The sequence below is a fragment of the Thermobia domestica genome, chromosome 13 (genome assembly GCF_964235325.1).
Source record: "Thermobia domestica chromosome 13, izTheDome1.hap1.1, whole genome shotgun sequence".
NCBI lineage: Eukaryota > Metazoa > Arthropoda > Insecta > Zygentoma > Lepismatidae > Thermobia > Thermobia domestica.
The window spans coordinates 10,279,974-10,300,485 of record NC_137466.1 but is presented as its reverse complement, the minus strand read 5'-3'; the positions used below and the strand labels follow the sequence as shown (position 1 = coordinate 10,300,485).

The 20,512-nt window shown below is 36.9% G+C and overlaps 1 protein-coding gene across 1 annotated transcript in view; it reads left to right on the top strand.

Moving 5' to 3' along the window:
• Window positions 1-20,512, top strand: part of LOC145667490 (uncharacterized) — a 106,454-nt gene that overhangs the window by 53,368 nt on the left and 32,574 nt on the right. The window contains exon 3 of the mRNA XM_081734967.1: window positions 1,968-2,316. Coding sequence (XP_081591093.1) covers window positions 1,968-2,316 — 349 coding nt within the window. The remainder of the gene's footprint in view (window positions 1-1,967; window positions 2,317-20,512) is intronic.

Sequence of the window (20,512 nt, the reverse complement as noted above, 5' to 3'; positions counted from 1 at the left end):
ATGAATAATTTATCCACTCACTAAATAAGAAACATACAAAAACATATTTTGCGCCTTCTGACTCACAGCAGATAATGTACGCTAACAACCCCAAGAAAGGGATCGGGCGAACAGTAGACATAGGCTGTCTGTTGACAAAAAGTAAATTTTCTCAAACTCGCCCAAAACGAAAAACAAAAGAGAAAATTAAGAGACTGCCTATTCACGGGCTCGAACATTTGGCTGATGTTCAAATGCCGACAATCTCTGATGAAACTGACGACGCATGCATACAATGCTTCTACCTCCCTTTTAATACATAGTATATAATAACAATATTAGATAAATAATGTGTTAGAAAAATACCAAACAAAATAAACATTCATTTCAAACACAACAAAATAGTTATGAATCAGCTCGGAGTTCCGATTATTTTGCCGATCTCAAACTTTGGAAAAGTATAAAAGACACTGGCATTTTATTATTGGTGTTGCTCAATAATAATAATAATATTAATATTAATAATAATAATAATAATAATAATAATAATAATAATAATAATAATAATAATAATAATGTGACTTGTTTCACGGTGCGAAACCTAAAGTAAACTTCCAAACTATGAGGATTTAATACCCAAACTTGAAATAGTACATCTATATAACTACTGGATGCAATGGAGGAATAAGATCAAAAGTAGAACATATTCCTCGGACACTGAATAGTTTCCTAAAAACCGTTTCTCGATATTTCTAACTATCTTCACAACTATGAAAATCAATATTGAAACCTGAAGCAGTACTAAATTTCAACCATTTTTGGTTACGTACTGTGGTGCGAATGATAAATTCTCTTCAGACGCTTGAATCAATTTAAAAATAACATTTGTCACTATTACTGTTTTTATGGCGACCACTGTTAAAATCGGAAATGGTTGATTTTCACCCCTTCCGGTTTGAATAGATAGAACTAGAGGAGATGGAACACATTCGTGAGACGCTGGATTCATTGAATGTCGCGGGTAGTCATGATATGTTCACTTCATACGCTACATCGATTACAAAAACCCACTGATCCCTATCTGTCACCGTTTTTGTTATATGGCGTCAAACGTCGAAGCAAGAACTGGTTGATTTCTACCACTTCAAGAACTTGTGGTTAATTGGTTAGCGTATACGCCTCTAGCATAGGACACCCAAGTTCAATTCCCAGCGGGAACTCATGCTGTTCGGATCCCACGCTAAGCTGTAGTCCACATCTCATAGCCTCGCTACTGAAAGGGACGTTAAACTCAATCAATTCAACGTATTACTTGATTAAAACGTCAGTGAAGGAGACGAAAATATTCTTGAGTTGCTGAAATGATTGAAAAAATCGCTTCTAGCTATCCTTTACCATTCTTGTTCTATGGAAATTAGTATTGAAACCGGTATTCTAACTTGTTTGAACATTTCAACCACTTCCAGTTCCCATAGTATTGTGGGTGGTAACGAAATGTTTCCGTTTTAGTTATTATTATTATTATTATTATTATTATTATTATTATTATTATTATTATTATTATTATTATTATTATTATTATTATTATTATTATACTTCCAAACATTGCTATGCATAAGTGTCAGAAGTCTTATAGAATGGATATGTATTAGAGAATGTAGTTTACTCTCTGGGAGTGAGTTCTTTCTTAAACCCTGTTGAGTTGTTTATGTATTCCATAAATAAATATTTCTCTAACAACCCTATAGTAAAATTTCTAATTTAAAAAATCACAAGAGATATTGTTCTCTTGGTTTTCCTTCGATAGAAAATATCTAAAACAAAGGTGTTTATATTTCGTAAATAAATGTTTCTGCAATAACTGTAGCATAGTATGAAAGAAGGTATCCCGTAACTTTTATTTAGTTTCATTCTATGGAAATGTATGTTTGATCAATTAATTAGCTCCCTTCCTGTATCCAGTGACTTCTTTTTTATTATTATTTCAGGTTTACAGTAGGCTTTTTCCTTGCTGGAAGAGGCGGCGAAGACCAGGCCCAATTCTCAGTGGAAACTGGGAATTGCTGGAACCAGAATGGCAAGCGCCTTCTCTGTTGATAGCAATGAGAAGCCATCAACCACCAGATGTTGAAGAGGCACTTCAGGACATTCCAGGAGAAATGTATATGGCTGACATTATCTTAAATGATCTGGGTCCGGAGATAGAGGAGCTGGCTGAAGGAGAACCAGATGATGCGGAGGTGGCCGTCGGAATTCCCGTGAATCAACAGAACGAGGATCATCAAGACTGGCCAGCCTTTCATGATCTGAAAGAGTTCCTCGAGATGAAAGTCCGAGGTGCGTATTTTGTAAAATAAAAATAGTGAATAACCATTTTTCCTTCTGTGTATTATGTTCAAACCAATCAATAATCCATAATTTTGGATAGAACAAAGATGAGAGTGAAGCAAATAGAATGGAGCTTACATCTTCATTATATAGAAAAGTAGAAGCTGGTAGTTTCTCAAACATTCTTCTTTTAAACATTCGTCTGTGTTACATATTAATACCTTTAAGATTCTGATGGCGACATTACAAGAACATGGATAGAAGTTCTCATAAAACAATAAAAGTACAAAACAGTTAATACTAACATACTGTCGAAGTTTGTACGAATTGATTTAACTGAAATGAGAATTTTTCCAGGAAATGACGAATGTAACCGTTATAGTTCGCTATCGTAAAAAAAAAAAAAAAAAAAAAAATGAAGGTGATATTTAGTACAGAGATGCACACTTTGAAATACCAAGTCTGAAAGGATTCAACTCAATAGGTGAAGAGGGTGTTTAATAAATTAAGACAAACTATAAGTCAGACGTAGGTAGTGCCACTTACATATGTATGATATATCGAAATGTTTCGCTCTCTTACTGAGTTGAATAATATATAGAATGATTAATGCTTATATTGATCTTATAAAGGAAAAAAACGTAATTAAAACATGTTAACAATTGATGCCATTATTAACTAACAGAGGGCGTAATTAATAAACTGAAGTAAGTAGACGTGATCGAGATGGATGAAACTGAATTATCTTCATTAACAATCAATCAATCAAACAATCCATCCAATAACTAGAAAGTGGAACAAAGATAGTCACAAACTTTCTCTAGACGGCAGATACAAAATATTCTTTGTTACGGTATGACTATCCATTTAACCCAAGGCAAAACATTGCTGAAAGTTGTTAATCTTGTGACAAAGAGATGCCTCTCGCAATATCATCCGTTGCTCTATTTAAAGTCCGAAGACTTGAAGACATCTTATTCCAACCAGTTGTTCCTTTAGGAAAGGATATCTTCAAACGTCGGGAGAATACATTTACACACACTGATGACTTGAGTGGTTCCGAGGAATCAGCAAGTTAATCTTCAGATTCTGAACATAATAACAGCAAGTACGACATCAGTTCTAGATCAACTGACGGAGAACAGAGCATTGGTAATTCAGATTCGCCAGTCAAATCTCCACCTCAAAAGCCTGCCCACGCAGTTACAATTACAGTAGATCTACTTGTTCATAAGTTCAAGTTTGTGAATGAAGAGATGGAGACCACAAGAGTTTATTTAGTTTGAAAATCATCTTCTTGACTTCTTTCCATTTGCACGAAATGATGACTGTTGTCACGTACATTCACTGAAACCTCAGTTGTTAACATGTTGCAAGCGACAGTCTCAGTCAACGTTCATGGTTTATTTGGGACTATCAAAGATTAAGAGAGTACTTCACTGTAATGGTATACTCCATTCACACTGCGAGGGTGGAATGGGTTGTCTCTCCTACTTAGTCACCTGTGACAAAAGAATAAAACTACAAAAGCTAAACTGATTCAGGATAAACTAAACATCATCCTACAAGGCCATGGTTGCAGATATCCCTGAATTTTGTTCTTTGTAAGCTTACGAAGGAATATCTGCAAATAATTTCCCAGTATCTGAGTTCGCGTTAAATTACGTTCATTTATCACCAAATACTCTTTAATATAAAATTACTTTTCATATACCGGTACGTAACTTGGAAATGCATATTATGCATCATAAAATTTGATTTCATTGCTTAATTGTCACCATTTTTTCTAGTTTTCTCAAGTTCGTGTCCCGATTATCTGCCATTATGCTCATAAACGTGTAATTAATGAATGCCTTATGAGCTTACTAGAAGGGACCATCATCTTAAATACGCAGTTGAATCTGAGCCGGCGGAAAACGTTCCGGCCACGTGTTCTTCGATTATAGTATCTTATGAAATACAAATTATTGAATATTACATGTAAAACTAGGACTATATTGCTTACATGATAATAATTATTTCCTTAAACTATACATGTAGAAACATGGATTATAACAGAAATAATGTTGACAAACGAAACATGGAAAAAATTATTTGTTATAAGCAAAAGTAAACAATTGTTTTAACAAATATACACCTTTACCTATATAATTGGAAGAGAGTCTATATCATTAATCTTCACAAAAATTGCATGCGATTCAATCGTCAAATAGAGGTTTTTAGAATGCCTCCCCAGTATACAGGACCTTTACCTTCAGTTTATTTCTTCTTTTCTCGATCAGACTGATTTCTATCATTGCCTACATAAGATTTACATTTAAATTACTTTATACGTATTTCGAAGAGCATCTTGCTAGAGTTTCTATTATTCGTCTTTAGCGTTGATTTGTACCACATTCCTGAATAGTAAACTGGCAACTATTCTTGATGTTTTGCCTTTCTTGTTTCTCTGATACAGTTTTACTGTTGTTTTGAAAACGATATGTCTAAGACATGTAAAACTAATTTTGTAGTTGCTAGAATGTGTGGTTCAAATGCAGAATTCGACTCACTCTCTAAACTAATATGATAATGCTGTACAGATACAGGTCTTACAGTCAACACAGTTGTACCACTAACTTGTTGGATGTTGGCACTGGATTTTTGTTACGCCGTCTGATTCATGCACTTGCTTATCTGTTGCTGCAGATGAAGGCATTTCTCAAGTGAACCTATTGCATACCAATAGCTTAATTTCACAAAATAATATAATGGACTAATGCTTGTATTCTCTTTTGTAGAGATACACTTTCTAAAATAATTCCTGTAAACAGTAAATTACAGAACTACGCACTAAGGTTGCTTACATAACAGTAACATTAATTATATTCATGAGATATTGAAGGTCAAATTCTACTCCTGGAAATTTTCAATTTTACGGTTAGACCACGTGAAATCCAAGCAGGTCATTTGTGTACACACTTGTTACCGTCACTCTAAACTCCCGGATCTAAAGCTAGAATTCCACATACTTTGAAAATGCTGACAGCTTTTCCCATTGATGAACATCTATCATAGGCAGTGCCAAATAATTCTCGTATCTGAAGTTATGTAATGAATGCCTTTCTTGGGTTACAAAGCAATTAGTACATGGTCCTGTTGAAAGAGCTTTAACAATAAAAAAGAAATTAATAAAACATTAGTAAATGACTGAACATTGTGATTGTTCTGAAGTGGAATTGGCTCCTACCGAATCCCATTTCAACGAGAGAACAAAACCGCTTCTGAGGAGAGAAGGAAGGTGTTTTCCTCTGGTAGATCCTGCAACAATTGATATAACTGGAATAGTATTTGAAACGGGAAAATTATTTTCATACGTGAATAACATTGTAAGCAATTACAAAAATACGTAATTTCTAACTCTGTCATAGTTATAACCTATTAACCTTATAAGGGGAGTGCCGGTCCTGGGTTCGAGTTCCGGATGTCCGTATTCGAAGCGCCAGATGTAATGGGGTTCGATACTCGTTTGTTCCAGTCCGAGAAGACTAACTAATAATAATAATATTGGGATTCGAACCTTGGATCTCCCAAAAATCTCCTTTACATCATCATTCAAATGCACAAATTAGTAAATTGACGTAAGAGACTGGTAATAAACAAGTATCTTCACTCCTCCACGGTCCTAGGATTCGGGCGTCGCCCTAACTAGAGACATTTGCCGTTTACCCACCTTCGCTGCTGCGTCAGCTTCAAGGTATACCAGTTAATACCTGTAAAAGAATACAAGTGGGGCAGCAATGCATGGTTTCCGCCAGATGGATAGTGGGAGACGAAAGTAATGTTTGTCCTTCACTGCTTATACATACCTTACCTGTTTGGTTCTAACCTAAGCCCTGTATACTATAAGAAAGTAATATTCTCCATTAGCTGAGAAAGACAATATAAATCACACACTTTGACATTATGAAAAACTGCTTTCACTGCATATTGAAAAGAGAAATATTTACGAAATCACTTATATTTAGCTTCTCAATTCCAGGAATATAAAACATTTACAAACTTATGAAAACACAAAACACAATATTTCACTAAGACGAAAAGAATGGCCCTTGAAGGATTTCGCGACGATCTGTAAACGCGCACGACGGATCCGGCGACTATACCGAATACAATTCACTAGTCCACTGTTTTAGAAGGATGAGTTTGCGTCATCTTCTATAAGTTTCCTCATTCGAAGAAGTCAACTACAACTGGTGAAGAAGTCGTTGTTTTCCTTGACATTGCGAATTGTGGACTTCATCATTCTCCCATGTCGCTTTCACCACTCACTGGTATATCAAAAGCAATGATTAGTCTCGGTAATTAAACACTAAGACTTTACATACTTCAATAATTTTTGTGAAGACAGAAACAGTACGTTTAGCTCACATGGTGGCTCAAACAAGACACACACACTTCTCTTCCGGCGTGCCATCGTTGCCAGTTCACAGCGCGAGAATACACTGACTAAACTAAAATATAGTTCATAGAAAACATTAAGTTTTTGCATTATTACAATGTTAATAATATATAATGAATGGTTCATAAGTTAATAAAAATCACATTAAAAACATTGATTGTTCGAATAAGTTGTACAATCGACGATTATTGATAGACTTCACATTGTCACGTAAAACTCTGTCATCATCATGAGGACTTATGCGTGGGCGTTTCTCTCGAGGGTAGCAAAATTACTCAACCTTATATGGACTGACGGGAGGAAGCAAGACTGTCTGGAGAAGTGAGGTACCTATTGGGTGAGAAATTCCTAAGCATTGTTCTCTCCCAACTGTTGATTAGTCGCATTTCATTTCCAAGAATTGATGTTGGAATAATACGAGGGTTGGTTTAAAAATTCACGCCAATCCATCCTGTTATAACCTCTGGCATGGTACAGAAAGCGTGTTTGGTCTCATCGCTCCACCTTTTCTAAATATACTGGTAGGTTCTATTTTCACGTTTCGTTGTCTTATACTAAGCCTGATACTTTTTTCAGAACAATATGGGACACCTATCGATGCCCCCCTCTCAAATTTCCAATATTACATTTTTGGAAACATCTTCACTGTATTATTTGAAATAAATACAAAGAAGTAACAAACAATCTGTTCTCAGGAAACTTTATACTTCTGCAGAACTCCTATGAGTGTTTTGCATTTACATAAGATTTTTACATCTGAATACGCTACCCAAATAATATGTTATTTAAGAATCTGGCAGACAAAAGAAAATCATGCACCAACAATGTCCAACATAGACACAATAGTGCGCATTCTAGAATGACTCAATAAAATTAAGTGTTGTTATTACAAAAATAAAAACAAAGTGAAAATAGAATTCTCACTTAAAGAAAATTAGTACCGTATATGAAATTTTATTCATGTATTGTACCAAATATAATTTTCTTTTCTTAAACATTGAACGTTACATCTTGTTATACCAAATATTCATGGAAACATTCAAGAAATGTAACAACAACATCTCAATGTAATTTACTAAGAAGAGTAAAAGTAACATGCAAGTTTCAATTGCATATACAGAATAATCATATTTTTAGCACACACTGTTTATATAACAAATACAGAACGAGTCCTTCAACTTATTCTATTTATTACTAGAATGGATTTTTTCACACAGAATGTTATTGCTACGCCGTTGATTGTACAGTTCGGTGCATGGAAAGTGCAAGTTTTGCTTCAGAATACTTTTCTTCTCGCTTGACCAATAGCGATTCATTAGCTATCTATTAAAATGCTACAATAGCTGTTGTTCCGTATGGTTGCGGAACATGGTCGTTTACTCGACGGGAAGAATATAGATTGGAAGTATTTGAGAACAAGATCCTGAAACGAATATTCGGACCCAAGAGAAACGGGAATAAGGAATGGCAGAAACTTCATAACGAGGAACTTCATAATTTATACGGTTTATCCAACATTGTTAGGGTCATCAAATCTAGGAGGCTCAGGTGGTCATGTCATGTAGCCAAGATGGAAGAAAGAAGGAACGCTTTCAAAATCTTAACTGAAAGACCAGCCGGAAAATGACCATTAGGAAGACCATTAGGACCATTAGGATGGGAGGATAATATTAAGATGGATCTCGCAGAAATAGGAATACAAAGTAGAAACTGGATCCAATTGGCTAAGGATATAAATCAGTGGAGAGTTTTTGTGAACGCGTCATTGAACCTCCGGGCCATAGGCCATAGAGTTAGTTAGTTTATGTATTTCCTTATTACATACTGCATGCAAGAAGAAAGGAAACACTGATCATACATGCATTAAAAACTCCAACCGGAAGTATTCTCAAATCTTGAAAACGGTGCGAGATATTGAAAAAGTAATCGAAAAAAATCTTCCTTTTACGTTATCTCTTGCCGATTTTTATCAACACGTCTTTCACTTGTGTCTGCAAAGGGACATGTACAGATGTGAGGAATAACAAGGAGATTCATGTTCATATGTGAACGATTCGCTGTGTAGAGAGCGCAGGTTCAGCTGGTTGAAGTTGAAAAAAAAAACTTTCTATTCTTGCATTTGACCGTAGAATACAGAGGCAAAAGTCATAATTTTTGGAAGGACTGCTACGTTTATAAATCTCTTCTTGAGTATAGTGAACAGAGCCACCCATCGATCGTGTGCTTTAACATTTGAGCTAATCCAGTTATTTAACTCTTCTGTTACATACCTTTAATAGAAAATTCGTCAAACAGTATTCTGCTATCAATGTGTATATTACCTACATTTTCTAATAATTATATAATACTTTCTTCAACATTTGACCATTCAAACTCTGCTTTCAGAGTGCATCAAGTTTATGTGCTAAGATCTGAAAATTGCTTTCCTTATGAAATTAAATAATCATACAATACAATGTAGAATGTGTGAACATAAGAACAAAATCTATCCTGAATTGGTTTGTCAGATTCATACATATTCTTCAATAGAAATTTAACTTATAGACTCAAGAAATTATGGACTTTCCTATTTTTCACCTTCATTGTGGGAAGTTCATAAATGCTAATACGTGCATGCTGTTTTCCAATTTCTCGTATACTTGTCTCAAAAATATTCAGCTGACTGTGCACAAACCATAACAAATTCTTACTCTTCATTACTGAAAAACTAATATTGAAAATGAGACGGGAGTAAAATATGGGACATTTGCCTGTTTCGACTAAATTTACCGGGACGCGGGATATTCGGCAGGCCTGCAACTAGAGGGGGCTGGCCCCTAAACTTTTCGTGGCCTCTCCAGACCTCAATACAAAATGCTATTATTAATACAAAAAGATACAGTTTAGATATTTGTAAGAGAATATTTAATGACTTGCCCCGCCCCCCTCCAAACCTCTGTGGCTGGTTTCGGGCCTGATATTCGCATCCAATATCGGGACGGTCCTCTTTTTTTATGGGACGTATGACAGCTTAATAGCCCCTAATACTTGAGAAAGCATAGCTGCAGGTTTCTCATACAACAGCAGAATTTAGAAAATGTTGTAGCCTTTACTAAATAAGCAGCAACTACTAAGTGTGCTTAGGGATATGGTGGCTCACCTCTGGTACGTAGAGTCCCTGGTTGAATCCATGGCTACACGAATTTCTAGTCGCCAATATCTGTTTTCTCTCTTGTCCTCCACATTCCCATTTCACTAATTATTTCACAATCATTCTTTTCTTTAGCCTAAAGGTTGGAATCCCTGGAAGTAAAACTCAAAATTTCATTTCATTTCATTTACTGGTCGTAGGCCTACTTCTAAAGCCCTTTCCCTACTGGTAGTAGCTTTCGAACCTCTTCCTCTCTTTCCTGATTTCTCTTCCTCTCTTTCTGATCTGTTCTTTAAAACAGATGAAATGGAAACTATTAAAACCGAAAGGGGAAATGTTTTAAGGAAGGAAATGGTCCAATACATACACCACACTCTTAAGATGTCCTGAGGATTAAGGTGCAGGAATCGGGAAGACCCTACTATATAACGCTTATCGATCGACAAATCGTTGTTGGAAATAGCAGTCTAAGTTTCACTGTTGGTCTACAGAAGAGTGAGCCGGAGTTGTATCATGCATACACAGTGGAATACATATTTATTTAAATGCCGGATTTACCAGCAGTCCTTTTCTTCTTATAAGGAAGCCTTGCGGGGCCATTATTAAAATACTATTTCCAATCATGATTCTGAGTAGATATACGAGTGTACGACGGCTAAATCAATATCCACCACGAAAATTCATTTTCCAGGATTTCGGAAGCCTGTAACTCCTTAATAAATAATACAGGGCACGAGTTTCAAGATTCTTTCTGTCTTTCCACTTGTAGAATCATATTCTGAAACTTGTCTCAGTTTTCGTGAAGACATATGAATGTACTTATATAAAAAAAAAATTCGTTACTCTTTTAGTAAAGTCAGTGAGCTCAAGTCCTATTGACGGTAGCGAGATCGAGTCCAGTTGACGGAAGTGAGCCAACGCGAGTGAGCACAAGTAAAATTCAGATTCGTGTGCCCGACCTGAAGGAAGTGCGTGACCGAAGGTGATTAGAGAGCATGAACTCCAAGGAGCCTAGTGAGTTTGAACCTCATTAAAGAACGTGAGCCCTAGACCAAGTAAGCGCGAGCCTCAACGAGAATAAATAGCGCAAGTTCCACTAAAAGTAATTAACTCGAGCCCGCATTAATAGACATTAGTTTCAGTGAATTTGAGCCCCACTGATGAGTAAGGTCGAGCTCAGTTGACGGAAGTGAGCCAGCACAAGTCTAATTAAGATTAGTGACCCCGAGCCTAACTAATCGCGTGCTCGAAAGAGATTAGGGTGGGCAATCACCAAGAAACCTAGTAAGAGCAAGCTTCACTCAAGGATGTGAGACAGAGACCGACTAAGCGCAAGCCTCATTGAAGGATGTGAGCTCAGTTGACGGAAGTGAGCCAGCACAACTCTAAGATTAGTGACCCCGAGCCTAACTAATCGCGTGCTCGAAAGAGATTAGGGTGGGCGATCACCAAGAAACCTAGTAAGAGCAAGCTTCACTCAAGGATGTGAGACAGAGACCGACTAAGCGCAAGCCTCATTGAAGGATGTGAGCTCAGTTGACGGAAGTGAGCCAGCACAACTCTAAGATTAGTGACCCCGAGCCTAACTAATCGCGTGCTCGAAAGAGATTAGGGTGGGCAATCACCAAGAAACCTAGTAAGAGCAAGCTTCACTCAAGGATGTGAGACAGAGACCGACTAAGCGCAAGCCTCATTGAAGGATGTGAGCTCAGTTGACGGAAGTGAGCCAGCACAACTCTAAGATTAGTGACCCCGAGCCTAACTAATCGCGTGCTCGAAAGAGATTAGGGTGGGCAATCACCAAGAAACCTAGTAAGGGCAAGCTTCACTCAAGGATGTGAGACAGAGACCGACTAAGCGCAAGCCTCATTGAAGGATGTGAGCTCAGTTGACGGAAGTGAGCCAGCACAACTCTAAGATTAGTGACCCCGAGCCTAACTAATCGCGTTCTCGAAAGAGATTAGGGTGGGCAATCACCAAGAAACCTAGTAAGAGCAAGCTTCACTCAAGGATGTGAGACAGAGACCGACTAAGCGCAAGCCTCATTGAAGGATGTGAGCTCAGTTGACGGAAGTGAGCCAGCACAACTCTAAGATTAGTGACCCCGAGCCTAACTAATCGCGTGCTCGAAAGAGATTAGGGTGGGCAATCACCAAGAAACCTAGTAAGAGCAAGCTTCACTCAAGGATGTGAGACAGAGACCGACTAAGCGCAAGCCTCATTGAAGGATGTGAGCTCAGTTGACGGAAGTGAGCCAGCACAACTCTAAGATTAGTGACCCCGAGCCTAACTAATCGCGTGCTCGAAAGAGATTAGGGTGGGCAATCACCAAGAAACCTAGTAAGAGCAAGCTTCACTCAAGGATGTGAGACAGAGACCGACTAAGCGCAAGCCTCATTGAAGGATGTGAGCTCAGTTGACGGAAGTGAGCCAGCACAACTCTAAGATTAGTGACCCCGAGCCTAACTAATCGCGTGCTCGAAAGAGATTAGGGTGGGCAATCACCAAGAAACCTAGTAAGAGCAGCTTCACTCAAGGATGTGAGACAGAGACCGACTAAGCGCAAGCCTCATTGAAGGATGTGAGCCTGAGCTTGAGTAAGAGCGAGCTTTAACGAGAATAGTGAGCGTTTGTTCCACCGAAGGTAATGAGCCCGAGCACAAATCAACGCAAGCCCTATGTAACATCTCCGTCCGCCTAATTTCCCCAAACGAACCTAAATCAAGACAACTAATAATAATAATAATAATAATAATAATAATAATAATAATAATAATAATAATAATAATAATAATAATAATAATAATAATAATAATGAACTGTCGATTTAAATTGGTTCAGAAAATGAAATCGGGCAGAAGAAACTTGATGGAATGGTCCCTCCCCTCTGCTCCGTGAAATGTTTATATTATGATGCAATCTTTTTAACATCAAACAATCAGGATAATAAATATAACATAAAAACACCAGATTCAAATTTTCAGTAACAATTTTATTAAACAACTTAAGGTGGATCACTAGGTGTTCTCGGTGCTATGCTAAACACTGCTTGAATAGTGCGGCGTTGCCAGGTAGTGTCGAGTATTTACTGGTGCCAGATAATAAAGGAAGTAATCATGGAATTTAGTTTGGATACTTACTGGAGAAATTAATTTTCGACCTTTACCGCAATTCACAGCTAAGTTCCGCTTCTCGAACTGCAACGCTAGAATCCAAGAATTAAACGTACAAATTTGGCAACAACGCATTATGGCGTTGTCCGCAAGTTTCTTCTCAAAATCTATTTCCTTAAATATAAATTAACATTTAAATAAAATGTGAATCAAAACACGAAAAACGGTCAAACAAAATATGTATTTTGTAATAAGATCGTTACTTTAAAGTACTTTACATATTCAAATAAACATTCCATAAAATTGAGCACTTCAAGTAAGATCTAACAGTGAGTGCCATCTTGTGTGCTCATTGTAAAAAATCAAATAATTTCTTTTTTCTTTTTGTTACCTTTCTCGATATCAGAAGACACAACCAAATGAATCAGTGCCTTGTGTTGTAGCTGAAACATAACTTTATCTTATAGTAAAATATTTATAATATATAACGTTTCATTGAGCAGTGGATAAGAGAATGAGCTAAAATATGTACTGACTTCTGGATAGTGATGCATCCTAATGGTTGTGTATATGTAATAATGCGTTAGATTAATACATATATATACAGAACTACAACAACAAATAAATCTATTATTTAATAAAAACAGGAGTGCCCACAAGGGGGGGGGCTATGACGCAAACTGCGTCATTGAAATATTTGGGGGGCTAAAAAATCTATATAAATATGTTTGATGGGGGGGGGGTAAAATTAATCGAAAAGAAGATTTTCTCATGGAAGAACACCTACGGATAGACAATTGGGGGGTGCGTTATGGACATAAGGGGGGTGGGCACCACTGATAAAAATTAGGAATAATGGCATTAATTAGCCCTCTTAAAGGTTAATTCTTGTTTAAAGTTAATCAACAGCTTTAAATCATTAGTTGTCAATATTCAATTTAAATGACAATAATGTATTCAATCGCAATATCAGGTCAAAATAACACGATAAAATATCCAATTCATGAATTCAAATATATTTGTAATAAATTGAGTCGACTACCAGTTTAATATTTTATTGCATTTAACAATTGGTTCAGTATAATTCAAAATAGCAAAAGAAAAAAAAACTAACTAAACCGATAGTCAAATTCAATCTTATACAAACCAAATAATTTCAGCCCAATTTTAATGAACAAGCTGTATATATCAAAAGCTGAAAAAATTTTCCAAGTTAAATTTAATTAATCTTTCAATTTCAAATTTAATCATGCTCAGATGTAATAAAAATTGGAGTTATTATTATTTCACTTTTTGTTTGTATTATCAATATAAATGTTGCAAGAGAGTAAAGGAGAGCTACTGTCGTCAAAGAGAGCTCAATCAACCAAAGCAAAGAATAACCAGGAACTTTGAAGGGTACAAAATAGGGATCATACATTCTTACGTTTACCAATCAAATTCAATAATAAAAATATAATCTTATTATTCGTTCTAAGAAACAAAATTCCTACTGCAAATAAATATTGGGTGGAAGTAGACTAAAAGGACCAGAATTCCTAATTAGAAACTGACAGAATTCCTAATTACTCTCCTTATCTGTCTTTCTTTCTTCTTTTTCTAAAAAAAAAAGAATAAATCCGTAAAAACAAATATATATTTTTTTAAAAAACCTTAAGTGACTTAAATACTGATCAATACGAGTTTCTTAAATAACATATGGAGAACATACATCTATCCCCTTTTACACACACACACACACACACACACACACACACACACATATATATATATATATATATATATATATATATATATATATATAATTCTTATTTTTATTTTTTTTATTTTAATAATCCCTGGACGAGTCCAAATTTTAGCGGGTAGTAGCCAGCTTGAAAAGACGACTCGTTACACCTACTAACGTCATTAAGCATGTGCACATTGATGGTAGTTACTCCGACTCCAGTTCAGATTAGTGAGCCCAAGCCTAATAAAAGCGTAACCCAACTAAATTAGTGAGCGCGATCCTCATTTGAGGATGTGAGTCCAAGTGAGCACGATTGTCAACAAGAAAAGGGTTGAGTTGATTTTAACATCCCGTTCAGCAGCCAGGCTATATGAGACGTGGACCTACTGATTAACGTGGAATCCGAACCACATGAGCTCCCTCCGGGAATAGAACCCGGGACTCCCACGTCAAACGCGAGAAATCTAACCGCTTAGCCACGAAGGGGCTCTCAACAAGAAAAGGAACGCGAACTCCATTGGAGGTAATTAACCCGAGGACAAATCATTGCAAACCCCACTGGGATCATTGAGGACGAGGCCATTGATGGTAGTGATCCCGACTCTAGTTCAAATTGAGAGCCCGAGCCTCAGTGACTGTAATGAGCCCAAACCTTTATTTTTCGGCTTGACCGAGTTGGGGGGACAAAATGGGCAAATTGTCCTTTATAACATTTTTGCTCGTCCCACAGGATCAGCATCCATGACTCTAGCTATTTAAATTTCTTTCAAGTTTTTTTAACTTCGTATGTTTGAAAAATAAATTATTTTCTCTAACCCTTTTACTTTATGTTCGTTCTTAACAATATATTCATCTCCAGTTCGATATATGCAAAGAAGGAATAGCAAGACGGCGGAGCTCTTTTTTTTTAAAAAAAAAAAAATCTTACAGGTAGCTAAGAAGTTCGTGTTATAAGTCTCTCTCATAATCTTTGGGTAAGAAATGAATAGAACAAATACGAGCATTGTTTACATTGATTCTGTCTGCGCGTTTACACCAAGAAACCCACTGTCATTACCAACAACTTTTTTGGAAAGCGGTGATATAGACCTATTATATCTAGAGTCTTCCTTCCCCAATTCGGACTTTGAGCAACAGCACATTTATTATAATTTATATTCATTTTTGTCTCAATAATTATGCTTTCTTTATAAATTTCACGCATCGACACCGCTTACTGTATTCTCTGCAATGCGTCTGTTTCGTACTCTCTTCCATGTAGCGTCACGTCGCGCAAGAATTCTGGGTAACTTTTTCTCTTGATAGTAGAAAATGTTCTACCTGTAATACTCTATATACATTGCTTTCTTTCATTCTGGCTGTATGACCTGTCCTCTGAGGCTCCTACACTTGATATCCCTTACAATGTTTGGTAAATTGTGTAAATTATGCAGTTCCTCGTTATGAAGTTTCCTTCATTTCTGTTCTTCTTGACATCGAAGATTCACTTCGGGATTTTATTCTCAAGTACATGTACTTTCAGTCTGCGTTCTTCCCTCAGAGTAAGCGACAATTTTTCGCAACCATACAGAACAACAGGCAAGATTATCGTTTTATATATTTTAAGCTTCATATTTGGCCACAGAATTCGCGACTATTCGCGAGTACAAATATTTTGAACTGAATAATAACACGAATTTCATCCTTTTAGTCAAGATTTAATTTCTTCGTGGATATGATTTTGGTCTGTTAATATTGATCCTAGATATTTAAAAGTATCCTTTTTTATCAAAAGTATTATTTGATACATTGACATATCCATAATTTGCAGTACTACGGTAATGCTTTCCATGTATTTAGTTTTCTGTACATTTACTTCTAAACTCATGCCATTGCAAGCGTTTAATAAGGCATCTGTCTTTTTTTCTATTGTTCTCCTATCAGATTTATATGGTCAGCATTCATCATCACGTGGTAAATAAATTCAGCTGTAGTTCCTATTACCATCTTTGATTTTCTTTATAGCGTACTCCAGAACAAAGTTGAATAATAATAGCGACAACACATCTTGTTTCAGGCCATTCCTGACGTGGAAGCTTGTCCTACAAGAAATTTCCTACTTTCGGATTTTCCTTTCCCTCGGATTTTACTTTGGGATTCATTTAAACATATCTTAATTAATCTAACTAGCTTATTCGGTTATCCAAATTGTGTAAGAATATTTTACAATGTTTAGGGGAGAAGTGGGCAATGGCGATCACTTAAGAAAAATGTGTTGTTACGAAGTTTGATTTTCAAAATATATAATGAAACAAGTTTGTAAATACATACGCCAATCCTTGTATAGACAATAAGTGTGTAAAAAGAAAGATGGTCTTTCTTTCAGTTCGGGGGAGGGGGGGCGGTGGCTCAGTGGTAGAGCGTTCACCTCTGGTGCTTGGGGTCCCGGGTTCGATCCCAGCCCCCGCCAAGTGAACTTTGTGGTGGACAAACACCGTGCTCGTGGGTTTCCTCGGGGTTCTCCCGTTTCCTCCCACTTTCTTCATTCCACCATTTCACTCATCTCTCATCATCACCGTCTCCTTTAGCCTAACCGGCATAAACGTGGGACGTAAAACTTAAAGATTTCATTTCATTTCATTTTTCTTTCAGTTCGGGAACACGATGGAAAATCTCAAATTGCTACTTTGGTCGCCATTCCCATCACATGTTGGTAATGGTGATCACAATACAAGCTTAATAAACACACTTAGTTCATAGGCAGTACTTTTTTTTTTTTTTTTTTTTTGTTAAACTGTGCCATCGAAACACTGAGAAACGTCAACTGAATATCTTATTGACGTTTTTCCGACCACACGCAATAGATATATCCATGTTATGAGTCCACAGTAGTACAGTCAGCATGCGCCCACGATTCACAAAGAATACACCGATACCAAAGTTCGTCGTCAGGCCCAAATTCCTCACTTATGATACACAGTTCAATTTGCTGATCAACTGGTAAATCATCATTACTGTTGTTGAGTTGAGTTTAACGTCTCATTGAGCAACGAGGTTATATGAAACTTGAACCTACTGATTAACGTGGAATACGAACCACATGAGCTACCCCGGTAATCGAACTCGGATCTCCTACGCCAAAGGCCCGTACGCTAACCACTGTTGTTGTCGCAGATGTTAGCATCCCCTAAGCCATACTCCTCTGATAATTCGGATTCCTCCAGTCTCCATCGTCTCACGTGTGTAGTTTTTCTCTTAGGTCTGCTTTTAAAGTCTGCTTCGATTTTCTTTTTTCCAAGAGCGTCTTTCTAGGAATAGATGTTAATATTCGGAATATTGTTTTCTGCCGGTTCTTGTTTTCTTGAACTGCACTTGAACTTGACGTTGATGAAACTGGAGAGAATAAGTGGAAGGGGTATACCTCTTGATCTTTAGACGAGCAATCATCTTGTGATGGCGAAGCAGATGATATTGTTGATACTTCCTATTTGTTTCGTTCGCTTTCATGTTTACTCAAGTTGCTGTCGACGGTCTGAAATCTGGAGTAAAGTTAAGTTTATGTGGTACTGGTTCTTGAACTGAATGTTTGGCCTCAGTTGGTGCAGTGACTGTTTCTTGATGTGAGGCTGTAGCTTCAAATAAAGATGGGGCCTGTTGGTCTTTACAGGAGGACACTAACTCTCTTACTACTAAAGGACACGGTGTAGGTGATTCCTAATTTTCTGCGTTACATTGAGTCAGAATCGATGCTTGGTTTCCGTTGACACTAGAACTAGTAGATTGATATTCGTCAAGCTGATGATCTTCGGAACCATGGAACTGAGTCTTCATCTGTGCGGACCCGGTCCCTGCGAACCCAGATATGCCTTTGGCTACACTCACAACTTTTCCGTAAGCCTACACAACAGCCGCGGGAAGCTTCAAGCTTGATGTGTTGGCCTTTGTATCTCTTAATTTCTAAATCACACTCTTGACTGTAGGCATTTCCAAAGGACTGAAAAACACAACGTCCAGAGGCTGGAGTCGTTGAGACGTGTGTGGTGGAATTGAAACCAGAACAGTATGATTTTCTTTACAAATGCTGTATGCCTCAAGCAAAGTATGTGTAAAATGATTGTCCAGTAAGTAGACAGGGAATGATAAACTGTTGGACGGGCATGACTCACGAAGTGTCTCAGCCAAGTGACGAAACATGCCGGAGAAGACCATCCATTTGGAGTAGATGAGAACAAAATAAGTGGCGGTCCCCCTTGTTTCAATGCATGACACAGGTACACGTGGATAAATAACCATGGCGGAATATAACCACCCATAGCGATCATACAACAAACAACTATAATGTTCTAGCCTCTTTCTCTACAACTGTAATGTTCTAACCCCACCAAAACTCTTCTGACGATGACACAACCAGGATCTTGCACAATTGGCATACCTGTCTAGTCTACATTGAATATACAATCAGGGGAAAACTGATACTTTGACATAACGTTGTGAAGATTAGTAAAACAAGTAACATTTCACATCTATTAAACCTCGAATTCTAGCCAAACTGATAGCTTCTGGTTACCTAACAGACACAGTAGGATTTCGTTTGAGGAACCCTTGAAGCTAAAAGAGTCCTGCTAGAAGAGCGTTATTTCCCCATACCCTTTCTAGGGATAGTCATGTCTAAATACCTTAGAAATGAGCTGTAAAATAAAAAAAGCGGTAAAAGTAAAACACCTTACAACACCTAACGTAATACCTAATATCAAATACCTTACCTAATACTTTACTGTCTTGTAAATGAGCTCCATATCCTGTTCTTCATTTCGGCGGAAATATTAACAGCTCTTTCTTTTGATTCAGGTATTCTACAAAGCCTCCACAGCAAGTTCTTTATTATAAGTGTCCCTAATTGAGAAAGAGTGTCCGTAATTTGTCATGCTGTTCGTTACGTAAGTTTTCAATCTTTTCAGGGCATTCATTGAATGTTTTTAAAAAACTGAAGTTGATGGAATGGTCGATACTATATTTAACAGCTTCGTTGTTACCTGATATATGCTTTGAAGTTCATTACTGAGAATATGTTTCAAGTATTCGGGAAGAGAGGTGTGTTTGTTCTATCGGAACATAAGTTAATAAGTTCATTCTTAAGCTGATCTGACCAAAAAGTATTAGGAAATGTGGATATCGGTGGATCATTCAGTTTGCCGTATGGAAGAATTTATTGATACATACTAAATTTTCTATACTTTATTAGTTCTACAATGACCAGATTTTTGTAATTTTCAAATCTTCATCTGCACAATTATTGAGCGAAGAACTAATATAAATAAAATAGAGTTTGTGTGTTTGTCTGTGTGCGGCCTGGGGATCAGACAAGTGGACCGAGTTACCAAAATTTCGTCACGGGTACCTTGGTCTAGGCCACACACCAAGACGAAGCACTTATTTTTTTCAAAATTCGAACCAGGGTATCTTGGGGGGGGGGGCATTTACCGGAACATGTAAAAGCTTTGTTACTCTCGCGAAAAACATAAAAGTGATAGAATTTCCAATACATCTCAACTTTTCGTTAGGGGGATCTTATTTTTTTATTCTGATGTTGGAGACGCACAGGTACAAAATATATATACTAATGTTCTTCAAGGGTACGTTATAACAATTTAACATTTTATAGAGGGAGCTCGAAAGATGGTTTAAAATAAAAACAAATAAGAAGAAATAGTGGTCTGTTTCTGTCACTTACAGTTCCAGCTTAAAATAAACAAGACAAGCAGTCCTGTAAACATAGACAGAACAGGAAATGTCTTTTCGCAGGTACTTCTACA